This window comes from Callospermophilus lateralis, chromosome 11 (genome assembly GCF_048772815.1).
Source record: "Callospermophilus lateralis isolate mCalLat2 chromosome 11, mCalLat2.hap1, whole genome shotgun sequence".
Taxonomy (NCBI): Eukaryota; Metazoa; Chordata; class Mammalia; order Rodentia; family Sciuridae; genus Callospermophilus; species Callospermophilus lateralis.
The window spans coordinates 53,678,734-53,700,047 of record NC_135315.1 but is presented as its reverse complement, the minus strand read 5'-3'; the positions used below and the strand labels follow the sequence as shown (position 1 = coordinate 53,700,047).

The following is a 21,314-nucleotide window of genomic DNA, read 5'->3' as shown; positions in this document are numbered from 1 at the left end:
GTTGTCATCAATACTCAAATCATAATGTCAAGTCTGCTTTTGTTATTTATTTAATGGTAGAGTATTAAAAAGAAAGTCTGATGCTTCAGGAAAATAGAGCCATGTGATTATCAATTATACTCTGGCTTTCAAACATTTTCTTTCATCCCAGAATCTTCTCAAATGAAATATTTCTTGAAAGACTTGAGCATAAGACAGATAAAAGTGGCAGTGTTAATTTTAAATGGGTGCAAGTGTGCAAAAGCTGGGGAGAGAGTAGAAAAGAGAGGTACTAGAAAGATAGTAGACCGAGTACTCACAAAGCCCAAAGGATTGCAAAACCCAGGCTTAAAAATATTAAGTTCATTCCATTTTATTTTGTCATTTACAAATGTATAAGAAAACAGTACTAAATGTCCACATTTTCTCTTTTGTAGACCGGGAGAATCAGTCAATCCTAATCACGTAAGTAGATTTTATGCTTTCTTTTCATGAATGTGATAGCTGTTAGCTTTGGGACCTCATTTGATTTTGTTGTGATTTGACAGTGGAGAATCTGGTGCAGGGAAGACTGTGAACACCAAGCGTGTCATCCAGTACTTTGCAACAATTGCAGTTACTGGGGAAAAGAAGAAGGAGGACACAACCTCTGGCAAAATGCAGGTGGGTCTGATTGTCAGGGTCAGAATCCAGGCTCTGTTAGGGTTCTCAGGTAATTCCTAAGCCTCAGATGTGAGGACTGCGCTCTCCTTTGCAGGGGACTCTGGAAGATCAAATCATCAGTGCCAACCCCCTACTGGAGGCCTTTGGCAATGCCAAGACCGTGAGGAATGACAACTCCTCTCGCTTTGTAAGTCTCTTGGACGCTATGATTGGCTCTGTTCACAGGTCAAAATTGATGGGATGCTTGTGAATACATTCTTTGAATCTTTTATTAACATTATATTACACTGACTTTTTTCTTCTGAACATGGATCAAAAATCCTGTCTTAAAAGATATGTGCCCTTTTCTGAGTTCATTCTTATCTGTCATTATATTATTATTCACAATTAAATTTTTCATTTATTTTCAATTGATGATAATTGTTTACCTTTATGAGGCAGACAATGATGTTTTAATATATTTATACATTATAAAATTAAACTAACATATCACCTAGCATATGTATCCAATGTACAAATTTTAAAATAAAAGAAAATTCTTTCACTTACAAAATAGGAGGGTTTTTTGTTTGTTTGTTTGTTTTTAGTTCTAGACACAAATCGTCTCTAAATTGATTTAGTATTAAAGCCTTACCATCTCAAGTGTTTTGGAGTTGGCAAAGATTTTATATTATTGAAAAATAAGGGAATAATATTAGTTTTCCTTTCAAGGGTAAATTCATCAGAATCCACTTTGGCACTACAGGAAAACTGGCTTCAGCTGATATTGAAACATGTAAGTGCTCAAATATCCTTGAAAATAATTTCTGTTCCTCATGAGCTATAAAATTAACCAAAAATCAAATTTGTACATCACAGGAATTTTTATACTTTACCCGTGTATTGTTTGTTTTCTTTTAGATCTGTTAGAGAAGTCTAGAGTTACCTTTCAGCTTAAGGCTGAAAGAAGTTACCATATTTTTTATCAGATCACATCAAACAAGAAACCAGAACTAATTGGTAAGAAATATCATATTTCCTTTTCAAAATTCCTATAATATTACCTCTGAATTTATGTCTGAATTTTGTTGAATTTATACATACTTTATTTTAATTTTTGTGATACTAGGATTGAACCCAGAACATTCTGCCACTGAGCTACATCCCCAGCCCTTTTTATGTTTTTATTTTGAGACAGGATCTCACCAATTTACCCAGGCTGGCCTCAGATTTGTGGTTCTTTTGCCTCAGTATCCTGAGTAGCTAGCCGGATAAAAAGCATGTGCCACTCCACCCAACTTGTTATTTAATTTTTAAAAGAACTTTGCAGGCTAGGGGTATAACTCCATGGTAGAATGCTTCCCTACTATATGCAAGGACCTGGGTTGGATTCTCAGCATGGCATAAACAGCTTGTAACTTTGTTAAAATGTGTATGTGCTCACTAAAAGAACTCATAAGAAAGAAAAAGGAAAACTGAAATGACACTTCCAATTTCTATCACTATAGTACTAAAATATTATTCTAGTCATTTTCAATATGTAAATCATAACATGGATACACACATACAACTTACATAACTGAAATAATAATTACATTCCCTTTTGTAATTTTTTGCTGAACCTATCATGGTTTTCTCTATATCAATAAATATAGATTCACATTATTACTTTTAATGGATGCATAGTGTTCCACTCTAGAAATAAGTATAATTTACTTAATCATATCATACCTTTTAATGATATTTAGGTTGTTTTCAAAATTAAATTGTAAATAGTCAACACTGTTATTACTACTTATAGATACAACTTTTTTCATATGTAATGATTTTTGGATTATAATGGTGTTTAAAAATAGGGAATGATAGGAGATACCCTGACAACAACTTTAAGGGATTTGAGATGGTGTTAAATTTCCTTTAAGAGTTCCTTCACTGCCCATCAAGCATCTTTTAACCAAGCATCATAAAGTGATCTTAGAATTTGTCTAGAAATCTCTTGCTTTGATGAAGAAGATTATTATGCTTATCTTTGCTCTTTTCTATGTATTTAGAAATGCTTCTGATTACCACAAACCCATATGATTACCCATTTGTCAGTCAAGGGGAAATCAGTGTAGCCAGCATTGATGACCAGGAAGAGCTGATGGCCACAGATGTAAGTAGAATACACAAAAACTGGAATTACTACATTGGGTCAGAGCAATGGTCCATTTAGATAAATATTTAGTATCCCATGGAAATAGCAGAGACTGAAGTGTTAGGAGCATATGCATGCCTCCTGGAGTCTATAAAAATGTTAAGATCTGCCTCTACAACATTTTAATTTACCTTAATAGTCTAAAAATTTATTATTTTGGAATTTAAGCAATTTATTTATTTTTATATCTATTTTCTATGGACCAAACCACCTCTCAAAATAACAAGGGCCTTAAATTTACTATCCTTGTTCCCTAAGTTTACTTTTTGAACCATCAGATAATACACACCTAAAATTAGATTGCTCTGTGCTGGTTTTTGGTTGACCAAACCTTTTATGCCCAATCTAAGGAATTTCTTGTCCCCTATTCATACTGGTAGTTTCAGTTTGATCAAAAAGTCAGGAGTGGGAATGTGAACTATAAATAGCAAGTGTGTGGACTATAACCTAACAGTTTCATTATTGATTATTTGACAGAGTGCTATTGATATTTTGGGCTTCACTAATGAAGAAAAGGTGTCTATTTATAAGCTCACGGGGGGCGTGATGCATTATGGGAACATGAAATTCAAGCAAAAGCAGCGTGAAGAGCAAGCTGAGCCAGATGGCACTGAAGGTATCAGCTGAGTTGATGTCATATTTGTTTGACTCACATTTTTAACCTGTTTCCTGTGAGTTTTCCTAGAGAAGACAAATTTACTTTTAAGAACTGAGTGTTAATTTATACCAAAATAATTTATTGTGTAAAACATGGGCATTAGATAGTTTCTATCATTTCTAAAGTTCTTTAGAGCAAACTACCCATTACCAACGTCTTTAACTTAATGAAAAAATGGACAAGAAAGTTCAAAAAGTTATACATAAAAAACTGTACAAAACACACGTAGCTTAAAAAATTTAAGGAAGTGGGTATCTTTGGGCCATAATAAAATTGTTCTACCTTGTTTTCCTTTTAGTTGCTGACAAGGCAGCCTATCTCCAGGGTCTGAACTCTGCTGATCTGCTCAAAGCCCTCTGCTACCCCAGGGTCAAGGTCGGCAATGAGTATGTTACCAAAGGCCAGACTGTAGAGCAGGTAGGTACATAATTCAAATTCATCACCAGGACAAAGAACATTTTTATAGCCCTTACATAACTTTAAGAGCTCTGTCTTTGTCTTTTAAGGTGACCAACGCAGTGGGTGCTCTGGCCAAAGCCGTGTATGAGAAAATGTTCCTGTGGATGGTCACCCGCATCAACCAGCAACTGGACACCAAGCAACCCAGACAGTACTTCATTGGGGTCTTGGACATTGCTGGCTTTGAGATTTTTGATGTGAGTATGTAGCTGACTGGTGAAGAGATTTTTATAGTAGGACATGGGAATAGTAACAAGAAAGAATTTATGAATATCATGACCTTTTCTTACAACTGTCAGTTATATTAAGACTTAGATTGATTTGGCAGCTACAAATCATTTATTGTAGTGGCAATTCCACTTCTATGAGAACAAAATGCTTAATGACGACCTGACTTGCTAAGTGATCCAAAGGGAGTTATGAATTAATCTGGTGTTGTGGAGGGAGGAGGATTCTAAAAATCCCACAAAGCAAAATGAAGCTAATGTGAAAATATCAAAGTAAACCTTGTGATTAAGTATGCTCTGAAAATATAGTGGAGAAATCATTTGGAAATACTTAAACAGATAATAAAAGCTGAGAAAAACTTTATAATTTAGATTCAGCATTCATAAATGAAATTAGCTTTTAATGCTCATTAATGTGATGTCATGAAATAAAAGTTCATATTTGATCATGAGATACATTTTTCCTACTTATAGTTTTTAAGAAGTTTATCTTCTTCCTAATTATTAAAGTAAGATTTAAACATTACATAAAATATAAAAAAATCAAGGGAAAAGATTCCACATAATTGGACTTTATATCTAGTTAATGTTAATGTTAACATTTTGGTGGAGTTTTAAAATATAAGTGTATGTTCTCATACTGCACGTGATTTTTGGTATTATGATTTTTTTTCTTTCACATTAAAGAATAGAGGTGGTAATCATTGCTCACTTGAAGTGCTGACCAAGTGAATTCCTCATAATGTAGACTCCTAAACAATTTCTCAGGGGTTGCAAGTTGGCTCATAAGTCCACTGAAAACTAGGACCCCTCTAAAAGATGTAGAAGATAATGGGAATAAATATGGGATGATTAAGTAGGAACTCAAGAAAACACCTGAGTAAACTTTAGCAAATGCAGGGGAAAATAATACTAATAGGATTTTCTATAAAACGGCAGTAGGAGAAATAGTAGATTCCACACATCTTCAAACCTTCCATACATTTTACTTTTTATTTCAAAGGAATCTCTTTGGTCCAGTGATTTTCTCATCTATCATCTAAAGGCTATCGGATAAAAAGTTTTAAATTTAAAAGTACTGTATTTTTTTAAATGCTCAATTTTTTAAAGAGAGAAGTAAACACATCTATTTATTTAGTTCAACAGTCTGGAGCAGCTGTGCATCAACTTCACCAACGAGAAACTGCAACAGTTCTTCAACCACCACATGTTCGTGCTGGAGCAGGAGGAGTACAAGAAGGAAGGCATCGAGTGGACCTTCATTGACTTTGGGATGGACCTGGCTGCCTGCATTGAGCTCATTGAGAAGGTAACCTCCTCTGTCTATTTGGTCTCTACTGCCCATGTACTCTGCTTTTCATATTTACCCACATGCCTTTTACCTCGTCTTAAATTCAGCCTATGGGCATCTTCTCCATCCTGGAAGAAGAGTGCATGTTTCCCAAGGCAACAGACACCTCCTTCAAGAACAAGCTGTATGAGCAGCATCTTGGAAAGTCTGCCAACTTCCAGAAGCCTAAGGTAGTCAAAGGCAAGGCTGAGGCTCACTTCTCCCTGATCCATTATGCTGGTACTGTGGACTACAACATCACTGGCTGGCTGGACAAGAACAAGGACCCCCTGAATGAGACTGTGGTTGGGCTGTACCAGAAGTCTTCATTAAAAACTCTAGCTTTCCTCTTCTCTGGGGCTCAAACTGCTGAAGCAGGTAATGCCCCAAAGTCTAACATTTTCTGTAGATATTACAAAATGTGATATTAGATTGAGGCTAGAAAACTCATAGTCCTGGCAGAATGTTTGCTGGCCAAACCCATTATTCCCCTAAGCATTGAGTAGGCAGGCTGGTCTATAATTATACATGTGTGGCTCGAGTCACTACAAATAGGGGTCCTATTTGCAAAGAGTAAGAGAGGAGGAACTATCATACTCTCAACCAATGAAAAGCCTCAGCTTCTATGATTGCTTCTGCTTCTTCCACTACACTGAATATCTGGAGATATTTAAAGATAACGTAGTGAACAACTTCTGCCTCTCTATACTTGCTTTATTGATGATTTCTGAAGTTAGTATATCCTAAATGTCCAAATATCAGGGTGTCCATTTCTATATGATAAAGGGAATGGCCTTCACATTATTTCCCAATGAAGAATGAATCACAGAAAAGTGGATGCAAACTTAGTTAAAAATACAATTCAAACAGAGGCACCAAGAGAGTGAGGAAATGCTCCATTTGATGAACACAGAAAAGCACAGACATCTGCAAATTGGCAAGGATAGCCCTGTTGATTCAGAACCACATTGAAATGATACTTCTTCTTTTTCTCCAGAGGCAAGTGGCGGAGCTGCCAAGAAAGGTGGCAAGAAGAAGGGCTCCTCTTTCCAGACTGTGTCTGCCCTTTTCAGGGTAAGGAAGAAATTGTTCTTACATTTCCCAGTTACTTTGGGAATTTTTTTTTTCTGGTACTAGGGAATGAAAGCAGGGCCTTGCATGTGCTAGACACTGAGCTAAACCCCTAGCCCATAAATTCGTTTTCAGAAACATAAGATCTTCTTTTCAAGAGACATTAGGAAAGAACTGACATTAGCTAATGACTTCTATTGATTTAAATTTGGAGAGAAAGGATTTAAATTACTCAGAAATGGTTATCTCACCTTTCATGCTAAGTCAAATAGTGAAGAATATGTGATAAGAAATTTCATAAAACTTAATGCTCTATATTCATAATCTAGTTAGTCTGACAAGGAACAATGACATGTACACAGAGAGACTAACAGACATTGGCAAGACTAATGACATCTAGCAGATAACCTACAACAAAGCTCACATGGTGTCCTTGCTCTTAAATTAATTCTCAATTATAACTGGTAGATTTGCTTACTTATAGATAATCTTATGTCCTAAAATTTTACAGAGCTGGAAAGAGGGAGCTTTATTTATGAGAAAAAGTTTAATTGTGTGCAGGCTTGCATTTTTGTTTTGAAGAACTATAGAGTTTAGTAGAAGAGAGTGTGATCATCTAGTATGGGTAGCAGTGGCCTTGTAAGTGTCTGTGGGTGGCCAAGGATGTAGGTAGAAAGAAGGACAGTGCTGGTATAAACTGAAAAGAAGCACATTTGGTTGCTGTGAGTAACTCCTGCCAACCTAAATTCAGAAAAATGTACTGAGGAATAAACTAATCTCAGGAGAAGCATTTGAGTTATTCTTTTAAATGAAAACAGTCCATTCAGGCCATTCAACCCAGCCATAAAGACTGGCTTTATAAACACTGCCAACTGTTCATTACCATGTCCACAGTCTGAGATGACAGGATTTTTCCTGGTTTTACAGGAGAATTTGAACAAACTGATGACCAACCTCAGGAGCACCCACCCTCATTTTGTGAGGTGTATTATTCCCAATGAAACTAAAACTCCAGGTAAGAAGTTCTAGAATGAAAGAAGAAGACATGATTGCCACACCCCCTTATTCAGAACTCTGCAGTGAAATATATATGTATTTTTTAGGTGCCATGGAGCATGAACTTGTCCTGCACCAGCTGAGGTGTAATGGTGTGCTGGAAGGCATCCGCATCTGTAGGAAAGGATTCCCAAGCAGAATCCTTTATGCAGATTTCAAGCAGAGGTCAGACTGTCTTAATTATGGCATATCTTGAAGTTTTATACAAATAAATTTAGTACAAGCAGAACAATTTAGTGAAAAAATTTTAATTAGCCAAAAAAGTAAAAAGTGTACACCTCAAAAATACCTTTAAGGTATTTAATAGGTATATTATATTTTAACCACTGTGTAGAATTTTCATTGAATTTACCAAGCTCCTAACTAGTTTACAGATGTGTGTGCATTAATTTCAATTTAGTTATGAGAACTATCTTTTTGAATACCTAGTATGTTTGGATTATCTCATTTAATCATTATAAAAACATAGTATAGGTAGGCACTAACATGACTTCATTTTATAGATGAATAACCTGAGGTTTAGAGAGATAAGTTATTTGCCCAAAGTCAGACATTTAATAAGTGGCTGAGTTGGTAACTCTCCCATGCATGTACAACTTCAAATAATTCCTGTTCTATTGCTTCCTTTAATTGTATCAATCTTCATTTTTCTCTCATACATAAGCTTCCAAGTGTTTCGAAGAAACAGAGGGTACATGTCACAATTCCTTAGATCCTTTTTCTCCTTCCTAGATAAGCCTGTCTTGTAAATCCAAGAATAAGCTTGGGTGGCAGCTGCAGGGAGCAGGTCTCTCCTAAGTCTACATCTGGTGGAGTTGGACAGAGAGCTTCAGTGCTCAAGACTCGATGCACCCTTAAGTTTGATTTTAAGTGTTTAGGGCAGTTCTCCATACCTGAAGTATCTTCTACCAGATTTTTCAATAAAAAACACTCTTGGACTCAGGATTTTAAACAGCAAATTCATCAAGCGGGGATAATGTTATATTTTATAGGTCATCTATAGCTTAATGTGAACAAGATTATAAAGTTCTTTTCTGAGAACAGGGTCTGCTGAGGCAGAAAAGAAAATTGCAACTCTTTAAGAGATGGTAAAATGGAGTACAACTTGATAGCCAATAGGTTGATCATCCATGTAAGCAATGTCATCCCTCTTTGAACAAAGAATAATATTTTTAAGAACTTTTATTTTTAAATAAATCATTTAATATTTAGATATTATTTGTTTTATTAGTAAACCAAGCATTATTTTATTTTTTTAAACTGCATTTGCTTTACAGATACAAGGTACTAAACGCAAGTGCTATCCCTGAAGGACAGTATATTGACAGCAAGAAGGCTTCTGAGAAGCTCCTTGCATCCATTGATATTGACCACACCCAGTACAAATTTGGTCACACTAAGGTAACATTCTCTAAATCCAATCTGATACTATTCCTGTTCTTTTGAATTTTATGCAACATTTCTAATCTGGAACACTGCCCCCACACAGGTCTTTTTCAAAGCTGGTCTTCTAGGGCTCCTAGAGGAGATGCGAGATGACAAGCTGGCCCAACTAATTACCCGCACCCAGGCCATGTGCAGAGGGTTTTTGGCAAGAGTGGAGTACCAGAAGATGGTGGAGAGAAGGTATAAAAATGTACTGTTTATTCATGTCTTTCATCCTCAAAAACACACTTGAGGTGGCTTACAGTTAAGACTCAACTGTGCTGAGGACACTTAAGGAATGGTAAGAGTCCCATAGAGAAATGAAGGAAAACTTAAAGGATCATCACCATGAAATATTTTCTGAGTGTTTGGGTAAAAAACTGAGAAGCATGAAGTGTTCATAGTTTTCATCTAACAAGAGAAAATACATCAATGAGAAAGCAGAGACAAATTTTTACTGTAGCACTTGGTTCTAATATGATTTATTAGGCAGATGATTAAAGAGAGGACATTGAAATGTATAGCATTTTCAAGAATGGTTTTATACAGGATATAATCCTGTATTATCCTTCCTCCATCTGATCATTTCTATTATTGAACTATCATGATTTAAAATATTAAGGGCATTTGTCTATGAAAGACTTGTTGTAGTAAATTAATACAATGTCATCAAGGGATATGGTTTCCTGGTGATCTAATTTGTTGAAGGGACAGAATTCAAAGACTATAGTGCTAGGCTTCTCAGGCTGCAGGATATACATGACCTATAGTGATATATGCATTTTACATTGCCATTCTATGTATATCCACACATATGTGTAAATATATAAACAATTTACATAAAACAAATTTTATTTTTACTATTTAAAATTATGCTTAAACTTCTGTGGCATTCTATTTTACTAAAAATAATAAATTTGGGTTATATATATATATATATATATATATATATACACACACACACACACACACACACACACACACACACACACATAAATAATTGTCTATATATGAGGGTAAATAATTTATTCAAATAACCTAGATTAAAGCAAATGTGGTATTATAGAGTATAATGCAAAATTCACACCACATTAAAATATAAAACTAGAGATTGTCAAATAAATTCTAGCATCTTTAATCAGATACCCCACAATCTTTAAAGGTTGTGTTCACCTCCTGCTTCCCTTATGGTATTTTAGTAAGAATGTTTGAGAGGCACTGAGGCACAGCAGTACTTCTCAAAGTGTAGTCCTTGATTTGCATTATCACCATCCCTTGTTAACCTGTTAAAAGTGCACAATTTCAGGTTCCACCCCAAATCCTCTGAATCTGACTCTTTGGAGGTGGAGTTCAGGAATCAGTGTTTTATCAATCCCATCAGGTCATTTTTATTCATTCCAAAGTTTGAGAAGCAATGAGGTAGAGGAATGAGTAGAGGAATGGCAAATCCTCAACTATCACCCCCAAAATATCACTTGCTTAATCTGTGCATTTCAAAGACGGTGAGGATTAGAGTGGGGACAGAACCTCCAACTCTTGCTGCCTAAATTTCATCTCATTTCATCATCCACACAATACCTAATTTGCAGTCATTGAATTTTAGGGAGTCCATCTTCTGTATCCAATACAACATACGAGCCTTCATGAATGTCAAGCACTGGCCCTGGATGAAACTGTTCTTTAAGATCAAACCTCTGCTAAAGAGTGCAGAAACTGAGAAGGAGATGGCCACCATGAAGGAAGAATTCCAGAAAACCAAAGATGAACTTGCCAAGTCAGAGGCAAAAAGGAAGGAATTAGAAGAAAAGATGGTGTCACTGCTAAAAGAAAAAAATGACTTGCAGCTCCAAGTTCAGTCTGTAAGTTGGGGTACCAGTTGGGTATTGCTAATCAGAATGCAGGTGCTAGAACTCTGACCATTATGGGCAATGGGCTGGATAGTCAGCAGGGCAGACAAGCATTGGAGAGAGAAAGTTGAAGCCCTCCATGTATCCCTTCATTGTCTGTTGAATCCCTTCCATACAGCACCACAACAATTAGGTAGAAATGTCCATCATCTTTCATTCTACAAGTTTATTAAACTCCAGGATTTATGTCTTTTCCTTTTGAAGAAAGTCCTTGGAAGCGATTTTAACATGAAGTAATCCCAGATAAAATATTAAGGGGAGGACATCACAGAGGGAGATTTTTTTCCTAAAGCTTCCTTGAACACTTTTTTAATGTCCATGAGTCTTGAATTACAATATTGACAGCTGGAAAATGGCAGCATTCAACACTAAATTTTATTGAATTATTGTTAATTATCGATATAAAAAATTCTTATCCACTCTTTACGATCTATCACCATAGTCAGTACCCTATTACATCCACACCTAGATTGCTTCATCAGTATCTAAATTGCTCTGCCTACTTACAATTCTCTCCTATTCTGTCCAAGCTCCTCACTGCTCGCTCTTGGGCCAATCATTTTAGAACTGCTTCCATCAACTTGGAAATGTAATTTATAGGACTGTTTTTCATTTAGAAAGAATTGAATTGGTCTGGTATAATTTACTCATCACAAAATCATATATTTTTTTTTCTGATAAGATTAGTCTCTGCTGTCAAGTTTGGGCAGTATAATAACTCCTTCAAGATTACAGTAGGAAAAAAAGAGCCTCCCCTTGCATTTTTTTTTCTTTTTTGTCTCTACCCCCTTCAAATATATTCCAAATTTTTTTCTGTTCTTCCCAAAGATTTACTCAGAATCTGTTCTACACCACTACATTCACTACATAGCTATACAGAGAACATATTCTTCTGTGTATTCAAAAGTTGATATGGAGGATCACTGGTGAATATAAATTTCATGTTTCTCTCATTTTATGCCTGCTCTGTTCCCATTAATTGGAAACAGTGGGTTGCCAGGAATTTTTTGATTACTTTTTGCCTCAACTTGAATTTAAAGCATCATAACCAGGGTCATCTTTCAGTACTACAAAGAAATATGTTTCAATAGCAGTTGCAGGTGGAAATTTTCTGGCAGGAATGCTTCCCCATCCCCCACCATGATTTTCTTCCTAATAAGTTGATTTCTGCAAACCCAAATACTATCCATCTCTCAAGACTTAACTCAAATACCAATTCTTTTATTAAGCCAAACTTGGCCCAACTTCTCTGTTCTCTGATGTCATTAATTGCTTTCTACATTAATGGTAGCCTTTGAGAGAGAGGTTTTCAAATCTATTGTGGAATATACTCTTCTAAAGGAATAGGTCAACTACCAATACTTTTGGTTTTTCTACATATGAAAATGTACTGCACTTTAGTAAGTGGCATGAAACAAAATCTGTGAAGACATAAACAAGTGAATACAGGAAATCCAAGAAAAAAAAATGTAAACATTTATACTTTTATCAGTGTAAAGTATTTTATTCTTTCTTCTCAATTGTAATTTCAAGGAAGCTGAAGGGTTGGCTGATGCAGAGGAAAGATGTGACCAGCTGATCAAAACCAAAATCCAGCTTGAGGCCAAGATCAAAGAGGTGACCGAGAGAGCTGAGGATGAGGAAGAGATCAACGCTGAGCTGACTGCCAAGAAGAGGAAACTGGAAGATGAATGCTCAGAACTGAAGAAAGACATTGATGACCTTGAGCTGACACTGGCCAAGGTTGAAAAGGAGAAGCATGCCACAGAGAACAAGGTATGCAACATACTCTGTTGTACTGTATCCAGGTTCTTCTCAGTCAGTAGCAGAGGTCACCTCTTTCTTAACCCCTATAGGTGAAAAACCTCACAGAAGAGATGGCAGGCCTGGATGAAACCATTGCTAAGCTGACCAAGGAGAAGAAGGCCCTCCAAGAGGCCCACCAGCAGACCTTGGATGACCTGCAGGCAGAGGAGGACAAAGTCAACACCCTGACCAAAGCTAAAATTAAGCTTGAACAGCAAGTGGATGATGTAAGTCCAGCATTATCAAGGAAATTATTTCTTCTAAAGGAAACTGGGAATTCTAGTTCCTACTCAACATAATTTATATTTAGCTTGAAGGGTCCTTGGAGCAAGAAAAGAAACTTCGTATGGACCTAGAAAGGGCTAAGAGGAAACTTGAAGGTGACTTGAAGTTGGCCCAAGAGTCTATAATGGACATTGAAAATGAGAAACAGCAACTTGATGAAAAACTCAAAAAGTAAGTATGAAAGAATAGCTCAGGAATTTGCTTCCACTGCTGGGTATGAACTAAATTATTGCTATTTGCTGCTTTTCCAAAAGGAAAGAGTTTGAAATGAGCAATCTGCAAAGCAAGATTGAAGATGAACAGGCACTTGGTATTCAATTGCAGAAGAAGATCAAGGAGTTACAGGTAAGTACATGATCTCCATCACTTTAATTCAACAAGAAAAATAAATGACTGACACAAGAAACTGAATTTGTATTTTCCACCATTTCCAGGCTCGCATTGAGGAGCTGGAGGAGGAAATTGAGGCAGAGCGGGCTTCCAGGGCCAAAGCAGAGAAGCAGCGTTCTGACCTCTCTAGGGAACTGGAGGAGATCAGTGAGCGGCTGGAAGAAGCTGGAGGAGCCACTTCAGCCCAGATTGAGATGAACAAGAAGCGAGAGGCTGAGTTCCAGAAAATGCGCAGGGACCTGGAGGAGGCCACCCTGCAGCATGAAGCCACAGCTGCCACCCTGAGGAAGAAGCATGCAGACAGTGTGGCTGAACTTGGGGAGCAGATTGACAACCTGCAGCGGGTCAAGCAGAAGCTAGAGAAAGAAAAGAGTGAGATGAAGATGGAGATTGATGACCTTGCTAGTAATGTAGAGACCATCTCTAAAGCTAAGGTACAACAGATATGGGAAAACTGACATTAATGACACTAACCCATATGGACACATCATAGTTCACAAAGGACACATTATACACATTAGGTCATTTATTATTTGCCGTTATCCAGGAAGGTAAGCATAAAATAAATAAAGCCTTTTTAATTATTTTCATTTAACATATAAATAAACAGAAAACCAAAGCACAGCAGCGTATCACCCCATTTATAATAACAGTGCTAGCTTTGGAAAATAGGTCATTTGTGTTCTTCAGTCCCCCAACTGGAGAGTACAACTCTCCCATGTTTTCAATTATCCAATAGCAAGGTTTCAGTGTATAGAAAGGTAATGCAGTAGTTTTTAATATGCCTTTAGAGTATGTACCATATAATTCTTGTGGAATCTTAAAATTGAAGCCTACTATTTAACTTTTATATTAATACTGCACAGAGCATCATGACTAGCTTTTATAAAATAAAAATAAATAAATTCTTCTATATCAATGCATATTAGATAATTTGACTTATGAATCAAAACAATTATTAGATATTTCATTTGGGGAGAATTCTTAGCTGCTGCAAAGATCACTATCTTGAAGGGTCTCCACTTCCTTCTTTCGCTTTTTATCCTGTAGGGAAACCTAGAGAAAATGTGCCGCACTCTAGAGGACCAAGTGAGTGAACTGAAATCCAAAGAAGAAGAGCAGCAGCGGCTCATCAATGACCTCACAACCCAGAGGGGACGCCTGCAGACTGAATCTGGTAAACCTCCCTTCTTGTTTGGTGCCTAAGAGTGGTGGTGATGATGATATGGTTAAGAACAAATGATTTGGTGGCAGTCTAATAAAAGCAACTGAGATCATGTGTGATTCATTGAAAGGCTCAGACTCTCCATCTAAGTGCAAGGTCATTTGGGGATAACACTGGAATAAATATTTTCATATAACTAAACTAAGCTCTGCTCCAGAAAGGCCTGGAATATTTATTTTTCACAAAGGGGATGTTGGAATAGAAGTCATTCCAGCATGGGTTCAGGACTTCTTCGTCAGGACACATTTTTTAAAAAAAATTTGTATCAACATTAAATTAACGACTAGGGCAATGGACAGGCCTATCTCTCAAAAGTCTATGGAAGTGGAACTATGTAGAATTGGACATTTTATCTCCCTTTTTGACAGCCTTCAAAAGTTTTTGCAACATATAAAAGGCTAAAATAATTAGTTATGGAGAGGACAAAAAATTTGAGCTGTATTTATTCATATGGATTGATATGGAAGTTCCACCATAAATATCCAAATTTAGCATTGACTATGAAGATGCCAATATAGAATTCAATAATCTGAGTATTCATTTGGGGGGGGATAAGGTTAAAATTTATTTTTAACATGGGTTTGCAGAATATTTTCTTCATTTAAAAAACAATGTGCCATTTCTTTGTCTAGGTGAATTTTCACGCCAGCTTGATGAAAAAGAAGCTTTGGTGTCTCAGTTATCAAGGGGAAAACAAGCATTTACTCAACAGATTGAGGAATTAAAGAGGCAGCTTGAAGAAGAAGTAAAGGTAACAATTATTCTGAATTGACCATAAACAGATCCAGTTATACCAACTTTTAGACGGTTTTGAATTGAAACTTAAAAATTAAACAATTAAACATCCAGTAAAATGAAGGCATAACTATCTCCACAGGCCAAGAATGCCCTGGCCCACGCCCTGCAGTCCTCCCGCCATGACTGTGACCTGCTGCGGGAGCAGTATGAGGAGGAGCAAGAATCCAAGGCGGAGCTGCAGAGGGCGCTGTCCAAGGCCAACAGTGAGGTTGCCCAGTGGAGGACCAAGTATGAGACGGATGCCATCCAGCGCACAGAGGAGCTAGAGGAGGCTAAGTATGTGCACAGCACTGAAAGAATGTGCTGAAAACTTGGCACAGTCAGTGAATTAGTTTGACAATGCTTAATTAACTAGTTTCTATTTGCCAGTCACTACCAAGTCCTGAGAATGATTCATGAATAGAGCAAACAGTAGTCCCTACTGCACTAGACTAAAATCTAGTTAAGAAATCAAAAAAATGACAAATGATTACTAATTACAGAGCTTAAGCCATACGTCAAGCACATCAAGCTCATCGCTGCTTTAGGGTTTTGTGCAGTTCCCTCTGTTTAGAATACTTTCCATACTGGTCTCCCTCTAGCTCATTGTGACTTCTTTCAGATCTTGACTCAGATGTTATCTCCCAGGGGAGGCCTTTCCTGAATACCTGAAGTAGTTGCCCATAATGTACCCTACTTTACTTCTCTTTGTCATATGTATATTTGAAAGTGTGGTCATGGATTTTTCTGACTTGCTTATTGTTTATCTCTTCCACTGGTTTGTAAGCTTTATGGCAGGGAACATTTTTGTCTTATTTATTGTTGTCTCAATGACTGGTTTATAAAAAGAGCTTGCTGATGTTTGTTGATTGAACTAATAGATCACGTTAGTGTGAAGTTTCCAATATGCTTCAGTGTGCTAACAATTCGTGATTGTTATTATGTTTATTTCTCCCTAAAATTTTATATAATTTTTCAGGAAGAAGCTGGCTCAGAGGTTACAGGCTGCTGAGGAACACGTGGAAGCTGTGAATGCCAAATGTGCATCCTTGGAGAAGACAAAGCAGAGGCTGCAGAATGAGGTCGAGGACCTCATGCTTGATGTGGAGAGGACCAATGCTGCCTGTGCAGCCCTAGACAAGAAGCAAAGGAACTTTGATAAGGTGATGTCTGTAGCATTCACTGCTCTCTGTGACTTTTTTCTGCCCTATACAGCAGGTAACCACTCTGGATTTTTCAGATCCTGGCTGAATGGAAGCAGAAATATGAGGAAACACATGCTGAGCTGGAAGCATCCCAGAAGGAGGCCCGCTCCCTTGGTACTGAGCTGTTCAAGATGAAGAATGCCTATGAGGAATCCTTGGATCAGCTAGAAACCCTGAAGCGAGAGAACAAAAACTTGCAGCGTGAGTCCCTTTCACTTTCAATAATATTCATGACTTGGAGGAATCTCTCTCTCATGCATGTGTTTGACCAAGTCCTTACCTGTCTTTTACCCAAACAACAGAGGAGATTTCTGACCTCACGGAGCAGATTGCAGAGGGAGGAAAACGTATCCATGAACTGGAGAAAATAAAGAAACAAGTAGAACAAGAGAAGTGTGAACTTCAGGCTGCTTTAGAAGAAGCTGAGGTACAGAGTGAATTTTATCTTATACACCAACAAATCAGAAAAAATTAAATACATCTCTGTGGGTTGTAAAAAGATAGACAGAATAAAATTAATGCCTTGCAGAAAAACTTCAGAATGCTTCTTGCTAATGTCATCTTTTGCGGTCTTTAAGGCATCTCTTGAACATGAAGAGGGGAAAATCCTGCGCATCCAGCTTGAACTGAACCAAGTCAAGTCTGAAATTGACAGGAAAATTGCTGAGAAGGATGAGGAAATTGACCAGCTGAAGAGAAACCACATTAGAATTGTGGAGTCAATGCAGAGCACACTGGATGCTGAGATCAGGAGCAGGAATGATGCTATCAGGATTAAGAAGAAGATGGAGGGAGACCTCAATGAAATGGAAATCCAGCTGAACCATGCCAACCGCATGGCTGCTGAGGCCCTGAGGAACTATAGGAACACTCAAGGCATACTCAAGGTAAATGGCTTCAAAAGATGGACCCGGGGGGCTGGGGATATAGCTCAGTTGGTAGAGTGCTTTTCTTGCATGCACAGACCCTGGGTTCAATCCCCAGCACTGCCCCAAAACAAAAAGATGATTCCAGGACAATTGGAATGACTACAGCCTGAGAACGTGATATCTCAATGATCTCTCATTCCACAGGATACCCAGCTGCACCTGGATGATGCTCTCCGGGGCCAGGAGGACCTGAAGGAACAACTGGCCATGGTTGAGCGCAGAGCCAACCTACTTCAGGCTGAGATTGAGGAGCTGCGGGCCACACTGGAGCAGACAGAGAGGAGCAGGAAAATTGCAGAACAGGAGCTCCTGGATGCCAGTGAGCGTGTCCAGCTCCTCCACACCCAGGTGGGATTTAGCACAAAGAACTCCCCTGTTGGTTGATGTTTACATACCCAGAATATATAGGCCTGAATTTTTTATATGACGGTCAGGTTTTATACTTTCATCATTTTTTTACTGTATTATTTAGAAAACTTCCACTATTTTATGTTAAACAAATATTATTGACTCACTTCCTATAATAATCTAAGGCTAACTCATTATCTATTATTTTTTAAGTTTTACTGACTCTTCTTATTAATATTGACATTTTATTGTGCAGAAATTGAATCTTGTGAACATTATTATTTTATCCCTGTGAATGGTTTCACCGGTAAATGATAATTTTAATATTATACAGCTATTTAGTCTGCTTATGAAGTATGTTCTTGAAGATGTTCAATATTCTATAACATTTCTATTTTATTTATTTGCACTACATAACAAGATTCCTTAATACTGAAAGCATTTCTTGTAATTTTTAACCTAATTTTTTTTCAAAAATTGGTACTTTGATAGCATAATAAGAAGATGTAAATGTTATTTTAAAATAGAACACTAGCCTGATCAACACCAAGAAGAAGCTGGAAACAGATATTTCCCAAATGCAAGGAGAGATGGAGGACATCATCCAGGAAGCCCGCAATGCAGAAGAGAAGGCCAAGAAGGCCATCACTGATGTGAGTAGCAGGCATAGTTCTCCATTAATTTAGCAGTACAACTGCCTACAGCAATAGTTTTCTTGATTTTTTTGGTTTATTTGCTAACCAGGCTGCCATGATGGCTGAGGAGCTGAAGAAGGAGCAGGACACCAGCGCCCACCTGGAGCGGATGAAGAAGAACATGGAGCAGACAGTGAAGGACCTGCAGCTCCGTCTGGATGAGGCTGAGCAGCTGGCATTGAAGGGTGGCAAGAAGCAAATCCAGAAGCTGGAGGCCAGGGTGGGTCTCCCAATATCAATTTCCTTCTGCTTCCAGTGCCTGATTTGATTAAAGTTCTTTCTAAGAGCCTACCTATTTGCAGGTGCGTGAGCTGGAAGGGGAGGTTGAAAGCGAGCAAAAGCGTAATGTTGAAGCTGTCAAAGGTCTGCGCAAACATGAGAGGCGAGTGAAGGAACTCACTTACCAGGTACAGCATTAACTTTTATCACCTAAGCATTCTTCCAAATCAATGTGAAATGCTCATATACAATGATACAATAGCGCTTTAGAAATAAGGTCCTATGGTTTTTATGATCTTTCAGACGGAAGAAGATCGGAAAAATATTCTCAGGCTTCAGGATTTGGTAGATAAACTTCAGGCAAAAGTGAAATCTTACAAGAGACAAGCAGAAGAGGCTGTAAGTATCTTTAAAGTAGAAGGGAAGAATGAAGTCCTTGGGTTAAGAAAAGCTAATAGGTATTTAGATTCATTATCCTGTTCATTTTTGTAGTTTTATTTCTTATCATTTGTAATATCAAAAGCTTGGTTTTAAAAGTTAACTTTTACTTAACAAAGAAACAAAAATTTAAAAGCAGAAATAACACAGACCATAATCTCTGGTCATTGTCTTGCTAAAATTGCCAAGTGATGAGAAAATATAAACAAAAATCCCTATATTTAAATGCTAAAGAAGAAACTTTCCTTTATATTTCTTTGGATAAATTTAAAATAAAAATCATAATTACTGAATAATTAATTATAAATAAAACTACAAGGAAGATGCTACTTTTACAAACCTACATAATGAAGTCAAAGCTATTGACTGAAAGTTACTTCATTGCTGTATGTGCTTTCATTATGAGTCAAAAATAAAAATAAATCAATAAGTGGACAGTGTAATCCAGAAATTATGAATAACAAAACAATGGAAATAAGAAGCACTATTAAAAAAAGGTAGAAATTGATAAACTGATTAACTAGAGTGTACTATTTTCTAATTTGACTATTTTAGTAATATCTAATAACTTTGGGGAATTGATATACTTTTGAGTAGTTTAATCAAGGGGAAAGTGAGAGAAAATATAAACTCACAACATTATAAATAAGAAAAGAAATAAACCATGGACATAAAAAAATTTTGGTGTGATTACTATGTAAACCTACCAAAAAAATTGAAATCTGAGGAAAATTATGATTTTTCTAGGAGAATATAAATTACCAATTTGGCTGGATAAGTTATTTCAGAATTTCTTCTGAAAATGGACCCAGGACCGGATAGGTCTTTCAAAATTTCAAGGGACAGATAATCCCCCAGCTATGTAAGCTGTTCAAGATCATGGGAAAAGACAGAGAGCTTTCCAATTCATGTTAAGAAGCCCGCATAACCCTCATACCAGAACCTATCCAAGAGAGAACAGGGGGAAGAAAATACAGGCCATTTTATTCATGAGTGCAGTTGTAGCATGGGTAAATTACTAAGTTGTAAGACCCTTACTTTATTAAAGAAAATTTCTTTTGGTATTTAAATAGGCTTAGTTCCTACAATGTAAGGATTACTTTATATTAGGGAGTCTGTCAGTACAATTTTTACATCCAAAGTATGAAGAAAAAAGTGAATGTATTGTGCCAAAACATTCATAATAAAATACATCATTTATTTCAATTTTAAAAACTATTATTAAATTCATCCTTAATATGATAAAGAATACTTAATTTTATGGAACAGTCATTATCTAACATCAAGTATTAACAACTTTGACTTTAATATTCTTTCCTTCTCCTCTGATCTTAACATTTTTTATTGTTCTATTTGTGGTACACATCTTTTAATATGCTTTGGTTTAAAAATTAAGGATGTGATTATTTATGAGGCACCAAGCCCCAGTTAAATCACAATATTAATTTCAATGATAAGCAAAATCTAGGAGATGGTAAGATTCTGCTTATCTATAGATGCCAAATCCTTTCATCCCTTAAGTCTTTAGTCTAGAAAGATGTGCAGTATGGTCTTCTTACAATTCCATTTTTATTCTCAGGAGGAACAATCCAACACAAATCTATCTAAATTCCGCAAGATCCAGCATGAATTGGAGGAAGCAGAGGAAAGGGCTGACATTGCAGAGTCTCAGGTCAACAAATTGCGGGTAAAGAGTCGAGAAGTTCATACAAAAATTATAAGTGAAGAGTGATCAAGTCCGGATGCAATGGAATGACTGAAGAGAGGCACAAAATGTGAAGTCTTTGGTCATTTTCCTCTATAATTTTGTCTATTCTACCCTATTGTGAAGGAAATAAAAAGTACAGAATACTTTGCAAACCATATCCTTAGGTTTTGTTTGTTTTCTCTCCTAAAATGATGTGAAAGTTTAAATAATCTCAAGCCTCTTGAGCAATCACATTTAACCTGCCACTATGATAATACTTGAAAACTATGAAGCTGTCACTTATCAGAGAAGCCAGTTCTGGTGAACAGAAATCTGGATATAATTTTTCTTTCAAACCT

General features: G+C 36.8%; 1 protein-coding gene across 3 annotated transcripts in view; it reads left to right on the top strand.

Moving 5' to 3' along the window:
• LOC143409401 (myosin-2-like) overlaps window positions 1-21,133 on the top strand; it is a 75,915-nt gene extending 54,782 nt beyond the window's left edge. For all 3 annotated transcript variants that reach the window (XM_076869628.1, XM_076869630.2, XM_076869627.1), the window contains exons 6-40: window positions 417-444; window positions 528-642; window positions 737-829; window positions 1,354-1,417; window positions 1,543-1,641; window positions 2,673-2,776; window positions 3,296-3,434; window positions 3,775-3,893; window positions 3,983-4,132; window positions 5,301-5,471; window positions 5,561-5,870; window positions 6,490-6,566; window positions 7,491-7,578; window positions 7,667-7,784; window positions 8,897-9,020; window positions 9,109-9,245; window positions 10,648-10,903; window positions 12,485-12,727; window positions 12,808-12,984; window positions 13,068-13,213; window positions 13,297-13,387; window positions 13,477-13,866; window positions 14,483-14,609; window positions 15,290-15,408; window positions 15,535-15,731; window positions 16,414-16,597; window positions 16,675-16,840; window positions 16,942-17,066; window positions 17,218-17,526; window positions 17,713-17,916; window positions 18,444-18,569; window positions 18,661-18,831; window positions 18,914-19,018; window positions 19,134-19,229; window positions 20,848-21,133. In XM_076869628.1, the coding sequence (XP_076725743.1) occupies window positions 417-444; window positions 528-642; window positions 737-829; window positions 1,354-1,417; window positions 1,543-1,641; window positions 2,673-2,776; window positions 3,296-3,434; window positions 3,775-3,893; window positions 3,983-4,132; window positions 5,301-5,471; window positions 5,561-5,870; window positions 6,490-6,566; window positions 7,491-7,578; window positions 7,667-7,784; window positions 8,897-9,020; window positions 9,109-9,245; window positions 10,648-10,903; window positions 12,485-12,727; window positions 12,808-12,984; window positions 13,068-13,213; window positions 13,297-13,387; window positions 13,477-13,866; window positions 14,483-14,609; window positions 15,290-15,408; window positions 15,535-15,731; window positions 16,414-16,597; window positions 16,675-16,840; window positions 16,942-17,066; window positions 17,218-17,526; window positions 17,713-17,916; window positions 18,444-18,569; window positions 18,661-18,831; window positions 18,914-19,018; window positions 19,134-19,229; window positions 20,848-21,000 (5,321 nt within the window). In that variant the 3' untranslated portion in view covers window positions 21,001-21,133. The remainder of the gene's footprint in view (window positions 1-416; window positions 445-527; window positions 643-736; window positions 830-1,353; window positions 1,418-1,542; window positions 1,642-2,672; window positions 2,777-3,295; window positions 3,435-3,774; window positions 3,894-3,982; window positions 4,133-5,300; window positions 5,472-5,560; window positions 5,871-6,489; window positions 6,567-7,490; window positions 7,579-7,666; window positions 7,785-8,896; window positions 9,021-9,108; window positions 9,246-10,647; window positions 10,904-12,484; window positions 12,728-12,807; window positions 12,985-13,067; window positions 13,214-13,296; window positions 13,388-13,476; window positions 13,867-14,482; window positions 14,610-15,289; window positions 15,409-15,534; window positions 15,732-16,413; window positions 16,598-16,674; window positions 16,841-16,941; window positions 17,067-17,217; window positions 17,527-17,712; window positions 17,917-18,443; window positions 18,570-18,660; window positions 18,832-18,913; window positions 19,019-19,133; window positions 19,230-20,847) is intronic.
• Window positions 21,134-21,314: the final 181 nt, after the last annotated feature.